At 39.7% G+C, this 14,437-nt stretch overlaps 1 protein-coding gene across 1 annotated transcript; it reads left to right on the top strand.

Annotated features, from left to right (window-relative positions):
* The first annotated feature begins 2,214 nt into the window (after positions 1 to 2,214).
* On the top strand, positions 2,215 to 11,514 carry LOC146329395 (homeobox protein OTX1 B-like). Its single transcript, XM_084714660.1, has 4 exons — positions 2,215 to 2,491; positions 5,029 to 5,223; positions 5,923 to 6,074; positions 10,009 to 11,514. The coding sequence occupies exons 2-4, from the start codon at positions 5,127 to 5,129 to the stop codon at positions 10,804 to 10,806; spliced, it is 1,047 nt and encodes a 348-aa protein (XP_084570786.1). The 5' UTR covers positions 2,215 to 2,491; positions 5,029 to 5,126; the 3' UTR covers positions 10,807 to 11,514.
* The last annotated feature ends 2,923 nt before the right edge of the window (positions 11,515 to 14,437 follow it).

The raw sequence follows: 14,437 nt of genomic DNA, 5'->3' as shown, positions 1-14,437 counted from the left end.
ACTCATACAAAGTTTTTTTTGTTGTTGTTACAAATTTTAGTAAATTTGATATTCAGCTGTCATCTCTTATGAAATGAATATTCTCCCACTCTCCAATTCACAGTTCTCAGTTTTTTATGCTATTTCTAACAGCATATTATCATCTCCAAGAAATCAACTCAAAGATCTAAACTTGTTAAGACAATCAGAACTATTTCAAACAGCAGCATTTCCCAGCAGATTAGCATAAAACACATCCTCAAGGAATAAAATGTTTCAGTGTCTTTCAGCCTGAACTTAGAACACCTCAAACAAATATTGGACAGTTTTGACACAAATAATTTCAACCACAAACATGAGGAAGATCAAATTTGAGTTGTTCCTACCTGAGAGTCCCAGCAGAGAAAAATCTTCTCCTGATGGGTCCAGATCAGAGTCCTGTCAGACAGCAGAGGTGTTCTCTGGTTCTCTGGTTCTCTGGTTCTCTTGTCCCACCTGCCCGCTGAGCTGCACTTTTCCTCCAGCCTGCAGCACAAACTCACGGCTGTCAGCTGATTTAAAGGGCTTTTCTGCCCCGTTTTCTGTCTGCACGGCAGGTTTTGTGTGCGTGTGAGTGTCTGTGTCTTTTTTTTTTTTTAACAAAGTAGAAAGTGTGCAGCAGCCTGGCCGGAGCCTCCTGCGTGCTTTTCTGACAACCTGGGATTTTATGCATCATGCTTTTTAATAAGCGCCGACAACACAGAGACGAGAAGCCTCTCCAAACTTAACCCCCACCACCTCCAACACACACACACACACACACACACACACACACACACACCTCTTTAGGCTGCCTGATCCCTGGATTTACGGGCTTAGTATTAAGAAAATACTCCTGCAATTTGGGATTAGACCCCAAAAACCCTCACAACAACAATGACTCCGTCCATTTGATATCTTGATACTTGTGATCAATCAGCGGCTTTGTCCCCGTCGGCTGCAGCCAATTTCTGAGAACACACAGAGGAAATGAGACAACAGAGATTTCCAACATATTCATACTCATTTCCCCTGAACACAACCTGCTTTTTTATCTTTTGATTTTACAGATATTTTCCTGCCTCAGGAGGCCACAACGTCAAATCTTTCATCGTGTACTTCCTGCGTAGGATTTAAATTAACGGCTGGAATTTAGTGAACAATTCACTTTAATTGATGCAGTTATTATTATGCGTGTTCACGTGGTCAGGCTGCTTATATTTAGCATTTCCTGAAAATATTAACAATTATAAAACAATGATACGATAAAATATAACATCATTTATAAAGTTGAGACATTTAAACAATAGATTTACGAGATTGGAGCACTTTTTTTTTTTTTACCTGTGTGATCCTTTAAGTTCATTTCATTCAGAGGTCGTTTAAGTTAAATAATTCCTGGCAGCAGCATCTCTGCTTTAATCAGCAGCTGCTCATGTCTGAACCTGTACATCGCAGCTTTTTGCTGCCAGGTTTCTTTTCAACAATAATCTGTTTTGTTTCTCTGAAGTGAATCAGCTGGTTGAGGTGTCACTGCAGGGACGGAAATAACTCCTGTAGCAATTATTCGAAGGAAAGGAGTTTCCATTAAATTATCTGCGTAATATTTAGAGTGAAAAAAACAAATATATATATATATATATATCCGTAGCTTTGCAGCAATTTGGAAAGTCTTCTGTTTGATTTGTAGGCCTAGTGAATATATTGTGAGCCTGACGGCAGCCTTCACTGATACACACTCAAAAAAAAAGTAAAGGGTCAACTGGTTTTCAATGTGCTACATTTTATGCTAACTGTTGCAGCCAATTTATCGTATTATTGAGGACGCAGAAAAAAACTTTTAAATCCATTTTAATTTGTCTTCTTCTCTCATGCAGTCCAAGTGTAAAGACGTGTGGTTCAACTTTTGTGCTAATTAAGTAAAACACACATTTTTGATACAAACTCTCCACGTTTACGCTCTAATGTTTCTGCTTCGTCTTAAAATTAGCGCCTAAATCAAACATTTCTCGCTGTAATGGCAGCCGGAGAGATTCTCCTTCAACTTTCTGACACAAACGTTCCAGTCGCGTCACGTGGTTCGTGCTCCACTCGACAAAGGGCGGGCGTTTGGGCGCCGAGCTCGCGGCCTGATTGGCCGTCCGCATCGCCCGTAAGGCCGCAGAGCGCCGTGATTGGCTCAGCAGACGCAGACCCGCGTGCTTCCTTGACTCTTAGAGGCGCGGGCCTCGGAGACGAGCATCAATCTCCGTCCGTCAACACCGGCAGGAGAGAGCACGAGCGCGGAAGAGTCAAAACACGATTATTTTTTTTCATTTTCTGCGTTGAAATGTTAATTTTCTAGTTCCGACACAGGTGTGAGCTGCACGCGGAGCTGCTGAACCTGATTTATTTTTTGTCAGAACAATAAATTTTCCTCCATGTGGATATTTCTCGAACTGTGGATCTCATTGGTTTGACATTTAACAGGATTTTTTAAAGGAGCCAGAATAAGGTGAGACTCCTACCTGATTTTATTTTATTTTATTTTATTTCTCCATTTTATTAATCTTGATTAGTGAGAATCAGCTTTTTTTTACTGAAATAATATTTAAGGCAACAATTTTAATGACATTAATTGCATCAACTTATTATCCCTGCTTTTTATTAAAAGTTGTCGTAGGTCTCAAAACGAGGCCGCGATCTTTATTTTTCTTAAAAGAAAGAAAGAAAGAAAATAAAAAGAAAAACTTGAAATAAATTACATTAAATAGATTTTAAAATTAAACTTATTAGTTTGGTTTGTCTTTGAAAAAATACAGCAGGAAAACCAAAATAATGGTGCGTAACTTTTCAAATTAAACACTGTGAAGTATTTTTAAAGTATTTTTCCGCCGTGTAACACTTTTTTTTTTAATTAGTTGAACTTAATCTTTATTTGGGAGTATTTATTTTCCTCCTGCAGTTTAGCCCGCAGCCTCCTGTCCGTTTACTGTGCTGATAAGAGCCCCTCTGCTAATTGTCGCCCTGTAGATCTAATCTAAATTGTAATGTACTTCATTTGCACACACTTTTGACGCATTTACATTGCGTGATGCGGCTCCTTCCTGCGGTTATGGAAATAAGTCGAGCTTTATGCGGAGTGTTAACGCCTCAGTTCAGATCCACCAGGAGGCCCGCGGCCCCTTTCACGGCACAGAAAGCTGCTATTAGTCCTAAATTTGAGCATTTACCTGTTAAAAGGACCCCGGTGGATTATGGAAATTCTTATCTAAATACATTGTTTTACACTAATACTAACAGTTAACAATTAAGGCAGTTCATTAACAAACGTGTAAACTTCTGCAGAAAAAAACAGTCAATATCCAAGTGCAGGATATTCATTAAGTCCGAGATAAATTCTTGAAATGTTTTTCTCTTTGTATCAATATTTAGTCTTTAGCCTAATCATTTTATTATCAGTCATTCTCTCTAATCTCATGTGTACTTTTATTTAATTTCATAAAGGCCAACTAATCCTTGTTCAACTTTACGCATTTATTTCTATTTATCATGGTGTACTGCAGGTTTAACATGTTATCATCAATTAAATTATTTAATTCAGCTTTTGCATTTTAGAAAAGCTTCTTCACATAGAAAACACCAGTAGGGCACCTATGACAGCTATAAATAAACGAAAACATATAATTAACCGAAATTATATTAAGGACATGACAAAAGTCAGCACATGAATAGTAAAAAAAAAAAAAAAATAGTCAAAATAAACAAATAAAAACAAAAAATAACATTACAGTTGTAACACATAAATCGTCCTACTGGAAAAAATAAAATCTGAGATAATTTAGAAACCAAAAGTAAAATAAATAAATAAATAAAATCACGTTAAACTATATTTACTCGCACCATGAATTTATTATGAATTTTTTCGGCAATTTCTACACTCGGGAAAAGTCTGTTTGTCTGTTTGAATAAATAATGAAAGGATAATATTGGAGTGAGACTCACATTCCTGCAGAGATACTCAGAGGTGAGAAAAGTCTCGAGTGGCCTGTAATCTAACCGTGTGTCTCCACAGGTCGATTTAATTGCGAGCTATTGAATTAATTAAAACCTAATGAAGATGTGAGCGATAAGAGCGCCGTTTAAACATCCTGAGAAAAGTCTCATAATGAATGAGGTCTTGTTTAGAAGCAGTTTCCAAGTTTGTCTCATGAGAATCAGACTGAGCTCGGTGATATTTTCCATCTTTGATTATTTCTTTACTCTCAGTGAGACTGACAGCTGCTGATATCTGCAAACACCGTTTCATGGACAAATCAAAGACTGATTTCACTTTTTTTTTTTTTTCAAATTAAACTTTAATTCCTTAAAAGGAAATTTACAGAAAAGTTGCATCACATCGTGGTGCTGAATCCAAGTTTGTTCTGGGCCTGGAAGTCCCTTAATGAATGGAATATAATTTTGAAGACCAGTTTTCCTTAAAATAAAATGTATCTTGCTTAACATCTTCTCCCTAATTCGTCCAGTTCAATTCCACAGGCAGTTAAACGCATTTACATTCATTATGTTGTGAAATCACATTATTTGTGATTTTCTAAGTTATTCCAAAGTGCAGATTTTTTTTTTTAAAGACCAATTTACTTTGTAAAAAATTGCATAACCATGTCTTTGATTTAGAGTATTTCATCTGTGTTTTATTGTTTTCACTGTGTTTTAAAAAATATGAATTTTGTCAAAGCTCATAAGCAAAATGAAACGTTAAGCGGCAGGTCTACAGTCTGTCGCAGGAAGTTTCTTTAAATCTGATTCTTAAGAGTTTTGGGGCTAAGACTTTAGTTTTAAGTGTTTGGGTGATTAAAATTTATCTGTATTATAGATTTTATAGGCCTGTGGTTTGGCCTGCTTTAGTTTTATGGAAATGTAGTACTTCGATATGTACAAATATTGTTTTTTATTATGTTTTTAATGCACAGGTGTTCGATTGAATACAGTATTTTCAGCGTGTTTCTGCATCCTCTCAGTCTAAATTTACGGTGCTTCGTTCTCTCGCAGGAGCCGACCTGAACACCGGGGGCCCCGAGCTGCTGAACACCGGGAGATCTGCACCTTTCTGTCCGTCCAGACTCCGGTCTCCCCTCCGTGCTTCTAGCATGATGTCTTATCTCAAACAGGCCCCGTACGGGATGAACGGACTGGGCCTGAGCGGAGCTGCCATGGACCTGCTGCACCCGTCTGTGGGCTACCCGGGTACGGGCCACACACACCTCACGTCTCCTTCTAAAACTACTTCAAATATAACTTCACTGTGGTTTTAACAGCATTATCTTAAAAGGAAACTTTTTTGATCATCTGCTGTAATATTTCTGTGATGTTAAACTTTTATTTTTATGTCTGTGCTGCTCGAGTTTAGTGGCATTACGGAGATAAATTATCACGTCTTGATTATTCCCAATATTTACGTATATTTTAAACTTTAGGCCAATCGGCTGCTGTTGTCCGTAACTTCATATCGAATGAAATAAATAAAAACTTTAAGCAGCTGGGAAAAAGTCTAATTAGTTTTAGTCGAAGTGTGTGATAAATTAAAATTTGATTCTAAGTTTGTTTGGTGCATTTAGAAACACAATGAAAGTTTCTGCTGTTTTCTAATATTTTTGTAATATTCTTGTATTATTTCTTAAAGTACATCTCTCAATTTTGTCTCGATGATAAAAACGCTCCTTTATCGAAGGATTTTTTTATTTATTTTTTATTTTTTGGAAGTGCAAAATGTTTTATATACTGTAAAGACGTGGAGATGCGTGGGAATTAACGCGCGTGTTTACGCAGGACGCTCAGATACTTGACTTCAGTCTGTACTGTTTTGGAGGAGTATTATTTCAGCGGTGTTTAACAGTCACGATCAGACTTATTAATAATGAACGTTTTTTTTTTAAACACTTCCAGCTAACCCGCGGAAGCAGCGCCGGGAGCGGACCACCTTCACCCGGACACAGCTGGACATTCTGGAGTCGTTGTTCGCCAAGACGCGCTACCCGGACATCTTCATGAGGGAGGAGGTGGCGCTGAAAATCAACCTGCCGGAGTCCAGAGTGCAGGTCAGAAAGTCACTGCGACTGGTTTATGTGTCAGGGCCATGACATGTGCAACTTTAAACTTAATTTAGAAGGAAAAGGAAATGGGGCATTTTTTTTTATTATTGAAAAAAATATATAGGCCTGTTTATTTTGTAGAATTAAGTGATTTTTCCTCCAAGTTTATTCTGCTGAGGTACAGCAGATGACATTCCACTTGTACTGAATGTACGTTATAAGAGTTAATAAAAATAAGAGACAATAAAGCAAAAACGGTGCAAGAAATCCAGAAAGTTGGAGGTCACATCAAAAAGCATTCAGAGCTAAAGTTTCCTCGAAGTTTTATGATTTAATGTCACATTTAATTTACCGCGCTAAAGACATAACAGCAAAGTTGTGAGCTTAAAACACTTAATTTGTGTTTGTGTTTTATGCACAAATTTGTGCGCTTTATGCACCAACCTATAATGGAAAACAGAAGTGACGCACCAGGTGAAAATTCAGAATGAATGGGTAATAATACATGAAGCTCACAAGAAAGTGGTTTGTCAAAATAAAAGTCCTCTGTAACTCTAATGTCTTCGTTGGAGGGGACAAATGGGGGACAGATTCTCAATATTAAGGGGGACCTGCCCCCTCGTCCCTCCACCAAAAAAAAAAAAAAAACACACTCTGCACCTTCCCTACGTCCTCAAAGAGTTTTCTGCATCTGAGCTCAGGTTTGAAAGTTTTCTGATGGACTTTCTGTTTGTCACCTCAGGCCTCTGCACGATTAGCTCCAGTGTTTAAAAAAAGAAAAGAAAAGAAAAGTTGAGCTATTATTGATCAAGTAGAGACAAGTCTTTAATCAAAGGGGAGTATTTGGCTGGGCTCTGGCGCAGTGAAGGACCGGCTTTTGATGCGGTGAGCTTTTCTTTAGAAAAGCCTGTGAGAGGTTTTCCATCCCCGGCTTTAGCGGCCTTCTGCTGGGCTTAAAGCTGCAATTATGGCTGCAGCCTCTCTGCTTTCTGCTGCTGCTGCTGACAGGCCGCTTTTACCACCACAGCATTTACTGGTTCACCTCTGACAGGCCCAGTTTACCAGCATTACCAGTGCTGTAGATTTATTTTAAAATGTGCTGTAATAAAGTTACTGCAAATAATCCTGAGTACTTCATGATAATGATTTGTTTTATAGGGAAATATTTTTGTGCACTTGTGCCTTTAGCTCCAGCCCATGTGCATTACATGTTTCATGTGCACAAAAGAATTAACAACTTTACAACAAATTTATAGAGATTTCTGACATTTCAATATCCATAACATATAGATTCAAGATTCAAAACTTTATTGTCCACTCAAGGGGGAAATATCTGTATGTGGACTGTTACACTGTTAAAAGAGGAGACAGTGAACATGTCTTTAATTTGTGATATAACATTTGTTGTGTCTTGTTGTCCTCTTAAAAACTCAATTACAAAAAACTGTATTATCCATGAATGCAGGCAGTTATGGAAATTTGTCACACATACATTATGATGGTATATATAACAGAAAGACACATTTAGTCAAATTTTAAAATGTAAAAGTAAACAGGAGAAGAAAGTGAAAGTTAAGTACAAAATCTTTGTCAGTGATGTTTTCACTTTCATTTGGGTCCTGATCAAAGATATATTGGAAACTAAAAACTAGAAAATTTAATCATAGAAGCAGATAATCAATAATTAAAAAAAGAAGGCAAGGTCTTTTTTGTACATTTTGTGTCCTCGTGTTATCTGTCAAAGTTTTGGTCATTGTTCTGCTCACTTTATTTTGAAAAAACACGCTGGTTGAGATGCATCTTTTTCATTCAAACAGTGTAATTTTTAAGTTTATAAGTTTCCATTGACGTCAGGCTGTCCTTAATATTTGTGTAATTCTTTTTATGTGACACGTCACTTCATCAAGGAGAAGTTATTGTTTATTTTCAACAGCACGTCTTCAGGCCAGAATACAAGTCAGGTCACTTTATTTATACAGCACATTTTAAAAACAACAGGAGTTGAGCCAAACTTCTTTCCAGACCAGGAAACTGTGTGAGATTCTACCTGAACACAGGTAAACATGAAAAGGAACAGTGCCAAAAAAAAAGGCATTAATACACTAATGCAGTAGCACAGAGAAGGAAAGACTAAAAATAGAAAGCTAAAATAACTAACATGATAAAATCAGATTCAAAGTAGCAAAGCAGGAAGTTAGATGAAATAGAAATACTGTATTTAAAGGGTCAGTTCACCAAAATCTTGCACAAAAACATATTTTCTCCTTTCTTTCCTCCATGCAGGCAGTTTTGAATTTATTTGTGCAGATTTTGGAATATCTGTCTCCACCTCAGTACAATGGAAGCGAGTAATTATCTGGTGTCTGCACGCAGAACTACTTTCCACTGGACAAATAGTCCCTGTTAAAGCTGTGTACAGTGTACAGAATAACAGGGACAGTGCAGCAGAGGGGTGTGGAGGTGGAGGCAGAAATCTCTGAACGAGGAAAAATCAAACCAAAACTGTCTGCAGGGTAAATGTCACAAGAGATGAGTGTGGAAATATGATTTTTTCTGTGTGTAATTTGGCTTATGTTTGGTTGTTTTTTTTATTATGCTGAAAGTTGTGATACAAAGAAAGAAACACAAATAGTCTCATTGCAGTTTGTGAAAAAGTCGTGAAATTTAATCTATAATTTGTGCACGGACACAAATTTTCCTTTTTTTTTTCATGACACATGACTTTGGAACCGGTGCATTCTCACTCTGATGTCAAATCAGCAATAAGGTCCAGTTACTCTTTCAAATTAAATGTCTTAGGTTTAGGTACCAAAAGGAATCAGTTAGGATGAGGAAAAGATCATGGCTTTAAGTTAAAATTAATAAATGAATGAGCTTTATTTACACAGAACCTTTCATGGACAGACAGAACTCAAAGTGCCTTAAGATTAAACTGCAAATAGAGAAAAAAACATCCACAAAAACAAAATTTAAAAAAATAAGTACATGGGACGATGTGAGACGGGGTTTTACAATTAAAAATTGAATCAACATAGTATCTTAAAAACATAAAAAACACACACAGTTGTTAGTTATAGACTGTGTATTAAAAGATATAATCTATAATTGTTTATAAGCCGTATCAGAAAGATAAGTTTTGAGACTTCCTTCTGAGTCAATAACTCTCATGGCTAGAAGAAGCATCACTAAAGGGTTTAGTGGTGACCTTGGGAATAGTTAAAAGATCATAAAATAAATAATCATCACTGACAGAAACACAGACTTTCTCGCTCTTTATACCAAGTTCTTGTTTATTACTTTGAAAGCTGTGACCTGCGTTGCACAATTAATCGAAATATTATCAAAATCGCAGTATGGCCAAGTGCAATATCCAAACCACAGGAGCTACAGTTGTTTGGTAAAGAAATAAAGTGTGACAAAACAGCTTCACAGTGAAGAACTGTGAGGCTGCAGAAATGTCCTGACATGCTAATATTTTTCTGTTTGTTTGGTTTAGACACCAACAAATATCACATCATCATGATTTAAATAATTTTGTGTGTGTGTTGGTGTCTGTACCTGCAGAGAACCTGCAGCCCTCTGCCTGTATTTCCTTATTTTTCTCATTGGTTTGCTGCTCAGGACGTTTCATCAACCCAGAACGTTGTTATTTGACGTCCTGATGCATTTAAGTACAGCTCGGACAAATCCCACTGACTCTACCTTTAAACTGTGGTGATACAGATTGACTAGTTTCTTCTTTGGTACTGTAGTCATTTAGCGCTCTTTATCCACAGCGAAGAGTCTCTGGAGCCAGCAGTAAAGGTCAAAGGTCAGTGCCACAGCGCCTTGGTAGCGTCATGTGACAGTGAGGTGTGCAGAGGGTGTTCAGTCACTGCCGGCTCCGTCGGGTTTTCTCTGTGTCTCGATTTCTGACCTCTGACCTCTCCTCCCTCCTCAGGTCTGGTTTAAGAACCGACGGGCCAAGTGTCGGCAGCAGCAGCAGAGCAGCAGCAGCGCCAAGGTGAAACCCATGAAGAAGAAGTCGTCGCCGACAAGCGAGAGCACCGGTTCAGAGAGCAGCGGCCAGTTCACGCCGCCGGCCGTGTCCAGCTCCTCCTCCTCCACGTCCTCCTCTACATCCTCCTCCTCTTCCTCCTCCTCCGTCTCCTCCGGCCTCGGCGGTCCCGGCCTGATCAGCACCTCTGCCTCCGTCACCGCCCCAGTGTCATCTATCTGGAGCCCGGCGCCCATCTCCCCGGCCCCGGCACCGCCAACGCTGCCCGACCCCGCCGCCCCCACCAGCGCCTCCTGCATGCAGCGCTCCGTGTCGTCCTCCGCCACCGGGGGGACACCGTCCTACCCGGTGTCTTACAGCCAAACGGCGGCAGCGTATAGCCAGGGCTACCCGGCCTCGGCGTCAGGCTCTTACTTCAGCGGCGTGGAGTGCGGCTCGTACCTGGCGCCCATGCACTCCCACCACCACCCACACCACCCGCACCAGCTCAGCCCCATGACTGGCAGCTCCATGTCGGGACACCCGCACCACCACATCGGCCAGACATCAGGGCACCACCACCATCACCACCACCCGTCGCACCACCACCAGGCGTACAGCGCGCCGGGCCTCACCTTCAACTCCACAGATTGTCTGGATTACAAAGAGCAGACGGCAGCCTCGGCCTGGAAACTCAACTTCAACGCCTCCGACTGTTTGGACTACAAAGACCAGGCCTCGTGGCGTTTCCAAGTGCTGTGACTTCCTGTGTTTCTCTTCTTCTCTGCTTTCAAAGAAGTATTCTTTTTGTTGTTGGTGGTTTATTTTTGAAGATCCTTTAAACTAATAGTAGAGACATTTTAAAATAAAGTTTATTTGTGAACGAACTGAGACGACGCACAAAACCCTGAAGCCTGAGCAGGTTCAGCTCTGTCGTCGTCAGCGGATCGACTCGTCCAGGATTATTTTTCTACTCCAGAACTCGAGAGAAACTGACCAAGTTACAACTTTTGAAGGCCTTTCGTGGTAAAAGTTTCGGTGGAACCTGCGAGACTCTGGGATCATCTCAGCAATCAATCAAACTCCAACTTGATCTGGATTATTCTTCAATTCAACTTTGACAGACCTGAAAAAAAATCACAAATTTGACTCTTGAGTGGGCTTTTTCTAAAAAAAACAACTTTTTTTTCAAAAACATGATGCTGCTATGATTTTCAGGTTTCTGATGTTCATTTCTATCTGATTTCCAACTTGAATCCTGTTCAGAAACTCGTCGTCCAGCCTGTGGGTGTTGTATTTTTGGAGGAGTGAATTGCAGCACTTGTTTATAAGGTGAAAGATTTTGCTATTTGTTCTTTGCAGAGGAAAGAAAATAAAAATGTGAATTAGACACGCAATGTCAGTATTCCATTGAGATTTGAGAGATGTACATTCGTGTCTTTATAATAAAGTCTTGTTAAAACATGAGAAGTCCAAAGGAAAGTTTATTTCTACCATGATCACTGCAGGTTTTAAACTCATCATACTAAACTGCTTCTACACTTTCACATTTCACATTTCACATTTCAACTTTGTGATCATTATTAACAGCAGTTTTGTGGGTTTGAGTCCATCATTTGGCTGTGAACCACAAAAGGCAGCAGCGATTACTGTTTGATATAATTAAAAAAAAACAGTTGTTTTTAACTTTTATTGATAAAGGGAAGTTTCACTAAGAGTTTCATACACACAGTTACACACATTCACACCTGGAAGCTGCCCAGAATAAACACAGTCTGATCTGTTGGCCTCTGAGCTGCTCCACTGTAGCAGTCGAGGGATTAAAACCTTGAGTCTCATCAATGAAATGCTGCAGAAAAAAACATTTAATTTCAATGGAATCGCCACAATCAGAGGATTCAGAGACAAAGTAAATCTTTCACATCAAGTTTTACTTTGATAAACTTTTGTTAGCACTAGCAAAGCGTCTTGATAGCATTGATCTCTGAGGGAACAGAGGGCCTATAGAGTGAAAAAAGGGGGAAGCTATCACAACTTATTAGCTCTGTGTCATATTTTATTGAACAGCAAAGACATGGTTTACACAGTTATGGAATAAACTGTGGCCTTATTGTCCGATTAGCAGCCGAGCTAATGAACTTCCTCACTGAGAGTTAGCTAAGTGAAAATTAGCTTGAAGCTAACTTGAAGAGTTAATGTCGTGGGAGAGTAACCAGTCCAGTACAGACAAAACAAGCACAGAGAGATATTTTGATTGTCTGTCCAGTGCTAGCATGTCACGATCTACGGTTGGGGCCATGTTCCGGGGCGAGAACATGTTAACTGTACCTAAAGGAACCTTTCTAACCAGGTGATTCCACAGGGCATGGCACGTCAGCGTTTTTATCCATCCTCTGCAGGCTGCACGTCCCCACCAGCAGCATTTCAGCAGCGGAGCGTTTTGCCCTCCTGATTATGTTTACTTGTTCAGAGTTTGTTGATTTGGTCCTCTTTTCCTTGCGAGTTGCATAGTTTAATAGTTTTCTTTTTTGTCTGTCTTTATGAACATGAGTTTGCACAAGGTCTTTTATTTTAGAAATTGATCAAATTCTCTCTGCTTTTCCTGTGTCTGACTTCCTACCCATTCGATTTGCTTTGTGCAAATTGATGTCAAAAATAGACGCGAGGCGCTGCCAGTGGAATCAAAACCACTATATTGAATGGCAGTGATCAGCTCTGGCTGACGTGTTGCAGCCGTAGCAAGACGCAGTCGTGTCAGGTGGAATCAAGCTGTCAAGGGGCCTTTGCATGATCCATAATTTGTCCTGAGTTCACTGCAAGGTAGGCAAAGCACAGCGCTACAACCACTGCGTCCTGTCTGTCTGGTATACAGATGGCTAAGGTAACTTAATCATTGGATTTAGGTGAGTTCATAAACTATATATGATTCGCAAATTTCAAAGCCCAACTTGACAGATCACATTTCACCATGCATCACAATTACTAGTTTTCTACTAGTTTTGTTGTCGTCTAGAGTTTGAAGAACCCTGAAACACTTGTCTTTGGTCATCGTGATGTTGCACAAACGTTAAAATGATCACTCTCGCCACATCTTTTGTGGGTTTGGGGTTACCTTCCAGACTTGACCGTCAGTCTGTTCTCTGCTTGTGCTGCTTCCATACATCTACAGTTGCTTCTGGCTGCGCCGTCACACGCAGCTGTTATTTCATTGGCTGCAGTTTGAAAGGTCAGCAAACAAGTTAAAATAATTGGAACTTCTGCGTAGTAGTCAGGGGCAAATGTGAGCATTTTGCGACGCCGCTTCATCAGGTGCCACCACTCTCTCCACAGGAAAACAATCAGGTGGCCAGTGTAAAGTGCTTTCTGCTCCTTTTTGCTCTGCGCTCCAATGACAGTTGAGCAAACTTGGAACTTAAGTCAACTGTGTACTGTGTACCTTTTCCTGTAAAAGCGGCACATCTTAAGTTAGCGAATGTTAATGTACTGGTCTCCTTTGGGGAATTTCTGTTTGACCCATCCATCCACCCCAACCTCATCCCTCATCTCTTCATACTATGTTGTGCTTTCACTTATTTTAACCAGAGCCATGATCTTTTCCTAAAACTAACCTAAAGTCCTGACATGCAGTTTGCACACCATCACACCACACACACACACACACACACACACACACACACACACAGTTCAGACAGTGTGCACATGAACGTGGCTCCAAGCTAAAGATCTACAGTGAAGATTCAGGATAGAAACATGGTGTAAGTAACATTTTTTTCAGTCAACTTGGCATGTTGAGGCTTTAGGAGACTTGAATTACACCAGACGAGCAGCATGGAGGCATTATATGTTTTTATTCTGTTGTTTTTTTTACATTTGAAAACTGGTCACCATTCACTTCCATTGTATAGGAGATTCTGCAACACTGTTTTCCTGTGAAACTGCAGCAGATTTTTGTGGATTGAAAAACTAAACCTGACCTTCAGTCGAAATGAGGGTGAGAAGATAATGACTGAATTTTCATTTTTGGGTGAACTATCCTTTTAAGGATTCAAACCAAAATGTTTGTCTGTCAAAATAATTCCACTCGGGGCTTCTGCTCCTCTACTTCCTCCAGGACAGATAGTCCACAATCAGTGGCAGAAAATACTCAGTGACAAACTGCACAGTTTGTATTCAGCTTCACTGACAGGACTGATCTACATGTGGTCTGTCGGACATCTAGCTTTAGCTTCTCTCTTTTTACAGGTGGTAATGTTTAATACCTCTTGTACAGTTTTCCATCAGAGTAGGTGGGCATGGAAATATGGGACAAATTGCATCCTGTATTGATTAAGTAAGGGATGGTCCGTTTTATTTTTCAGTACAAGACAATCTTGGATTATACAGAACAGGCGGT

Source organism: Lutjanus erythropterus, chromosome 3 (genome assembly GCF_056507025.1).
Source record: "Lutjanus erythropterus isolate fLutEry1 chromosome 3, fLutEry1.hap2, whole genome shotgun sequence".
Classification (NCBI taxonomy): Eukaryota; Metazoa; Chordata; class Actinopteri; order Lutjaniformes; family Lutjanidae; genus Lutjanus; species Lutjanus erythropterus.
This window is presented reverse-complemented; position numbering and strand designations above follow the sequence as displayed.

What these genes read in the sequence shown, in the direction of transcription:
- LOC146329395 (XM_084714660.1), top strand. Translation starts at nt 5,127, where the DNA reads ATGATGTCTTATCTCAAACAGGCCCCGTACGGGATGAACGGACTGGGC. An exon ending in CCCGTCTGTGGGCTACCCGG is followed by an intron (nt 5,224 to 5,922) that starts GTACGGGCCACA and finishes AAACACTTCCAG; the next exon opens with CTAACCCGCGGAAGCAGCGC. An exon ending in TGCCGGAGTCCAGAGTGCAG is followed by an intron (nt 6,075 to 10,008) that starts GTCAGAAAGTCA and finishes CTCCCTCCTCAG; the next exon opens with GTCTGGTTTAAGAACCGACG.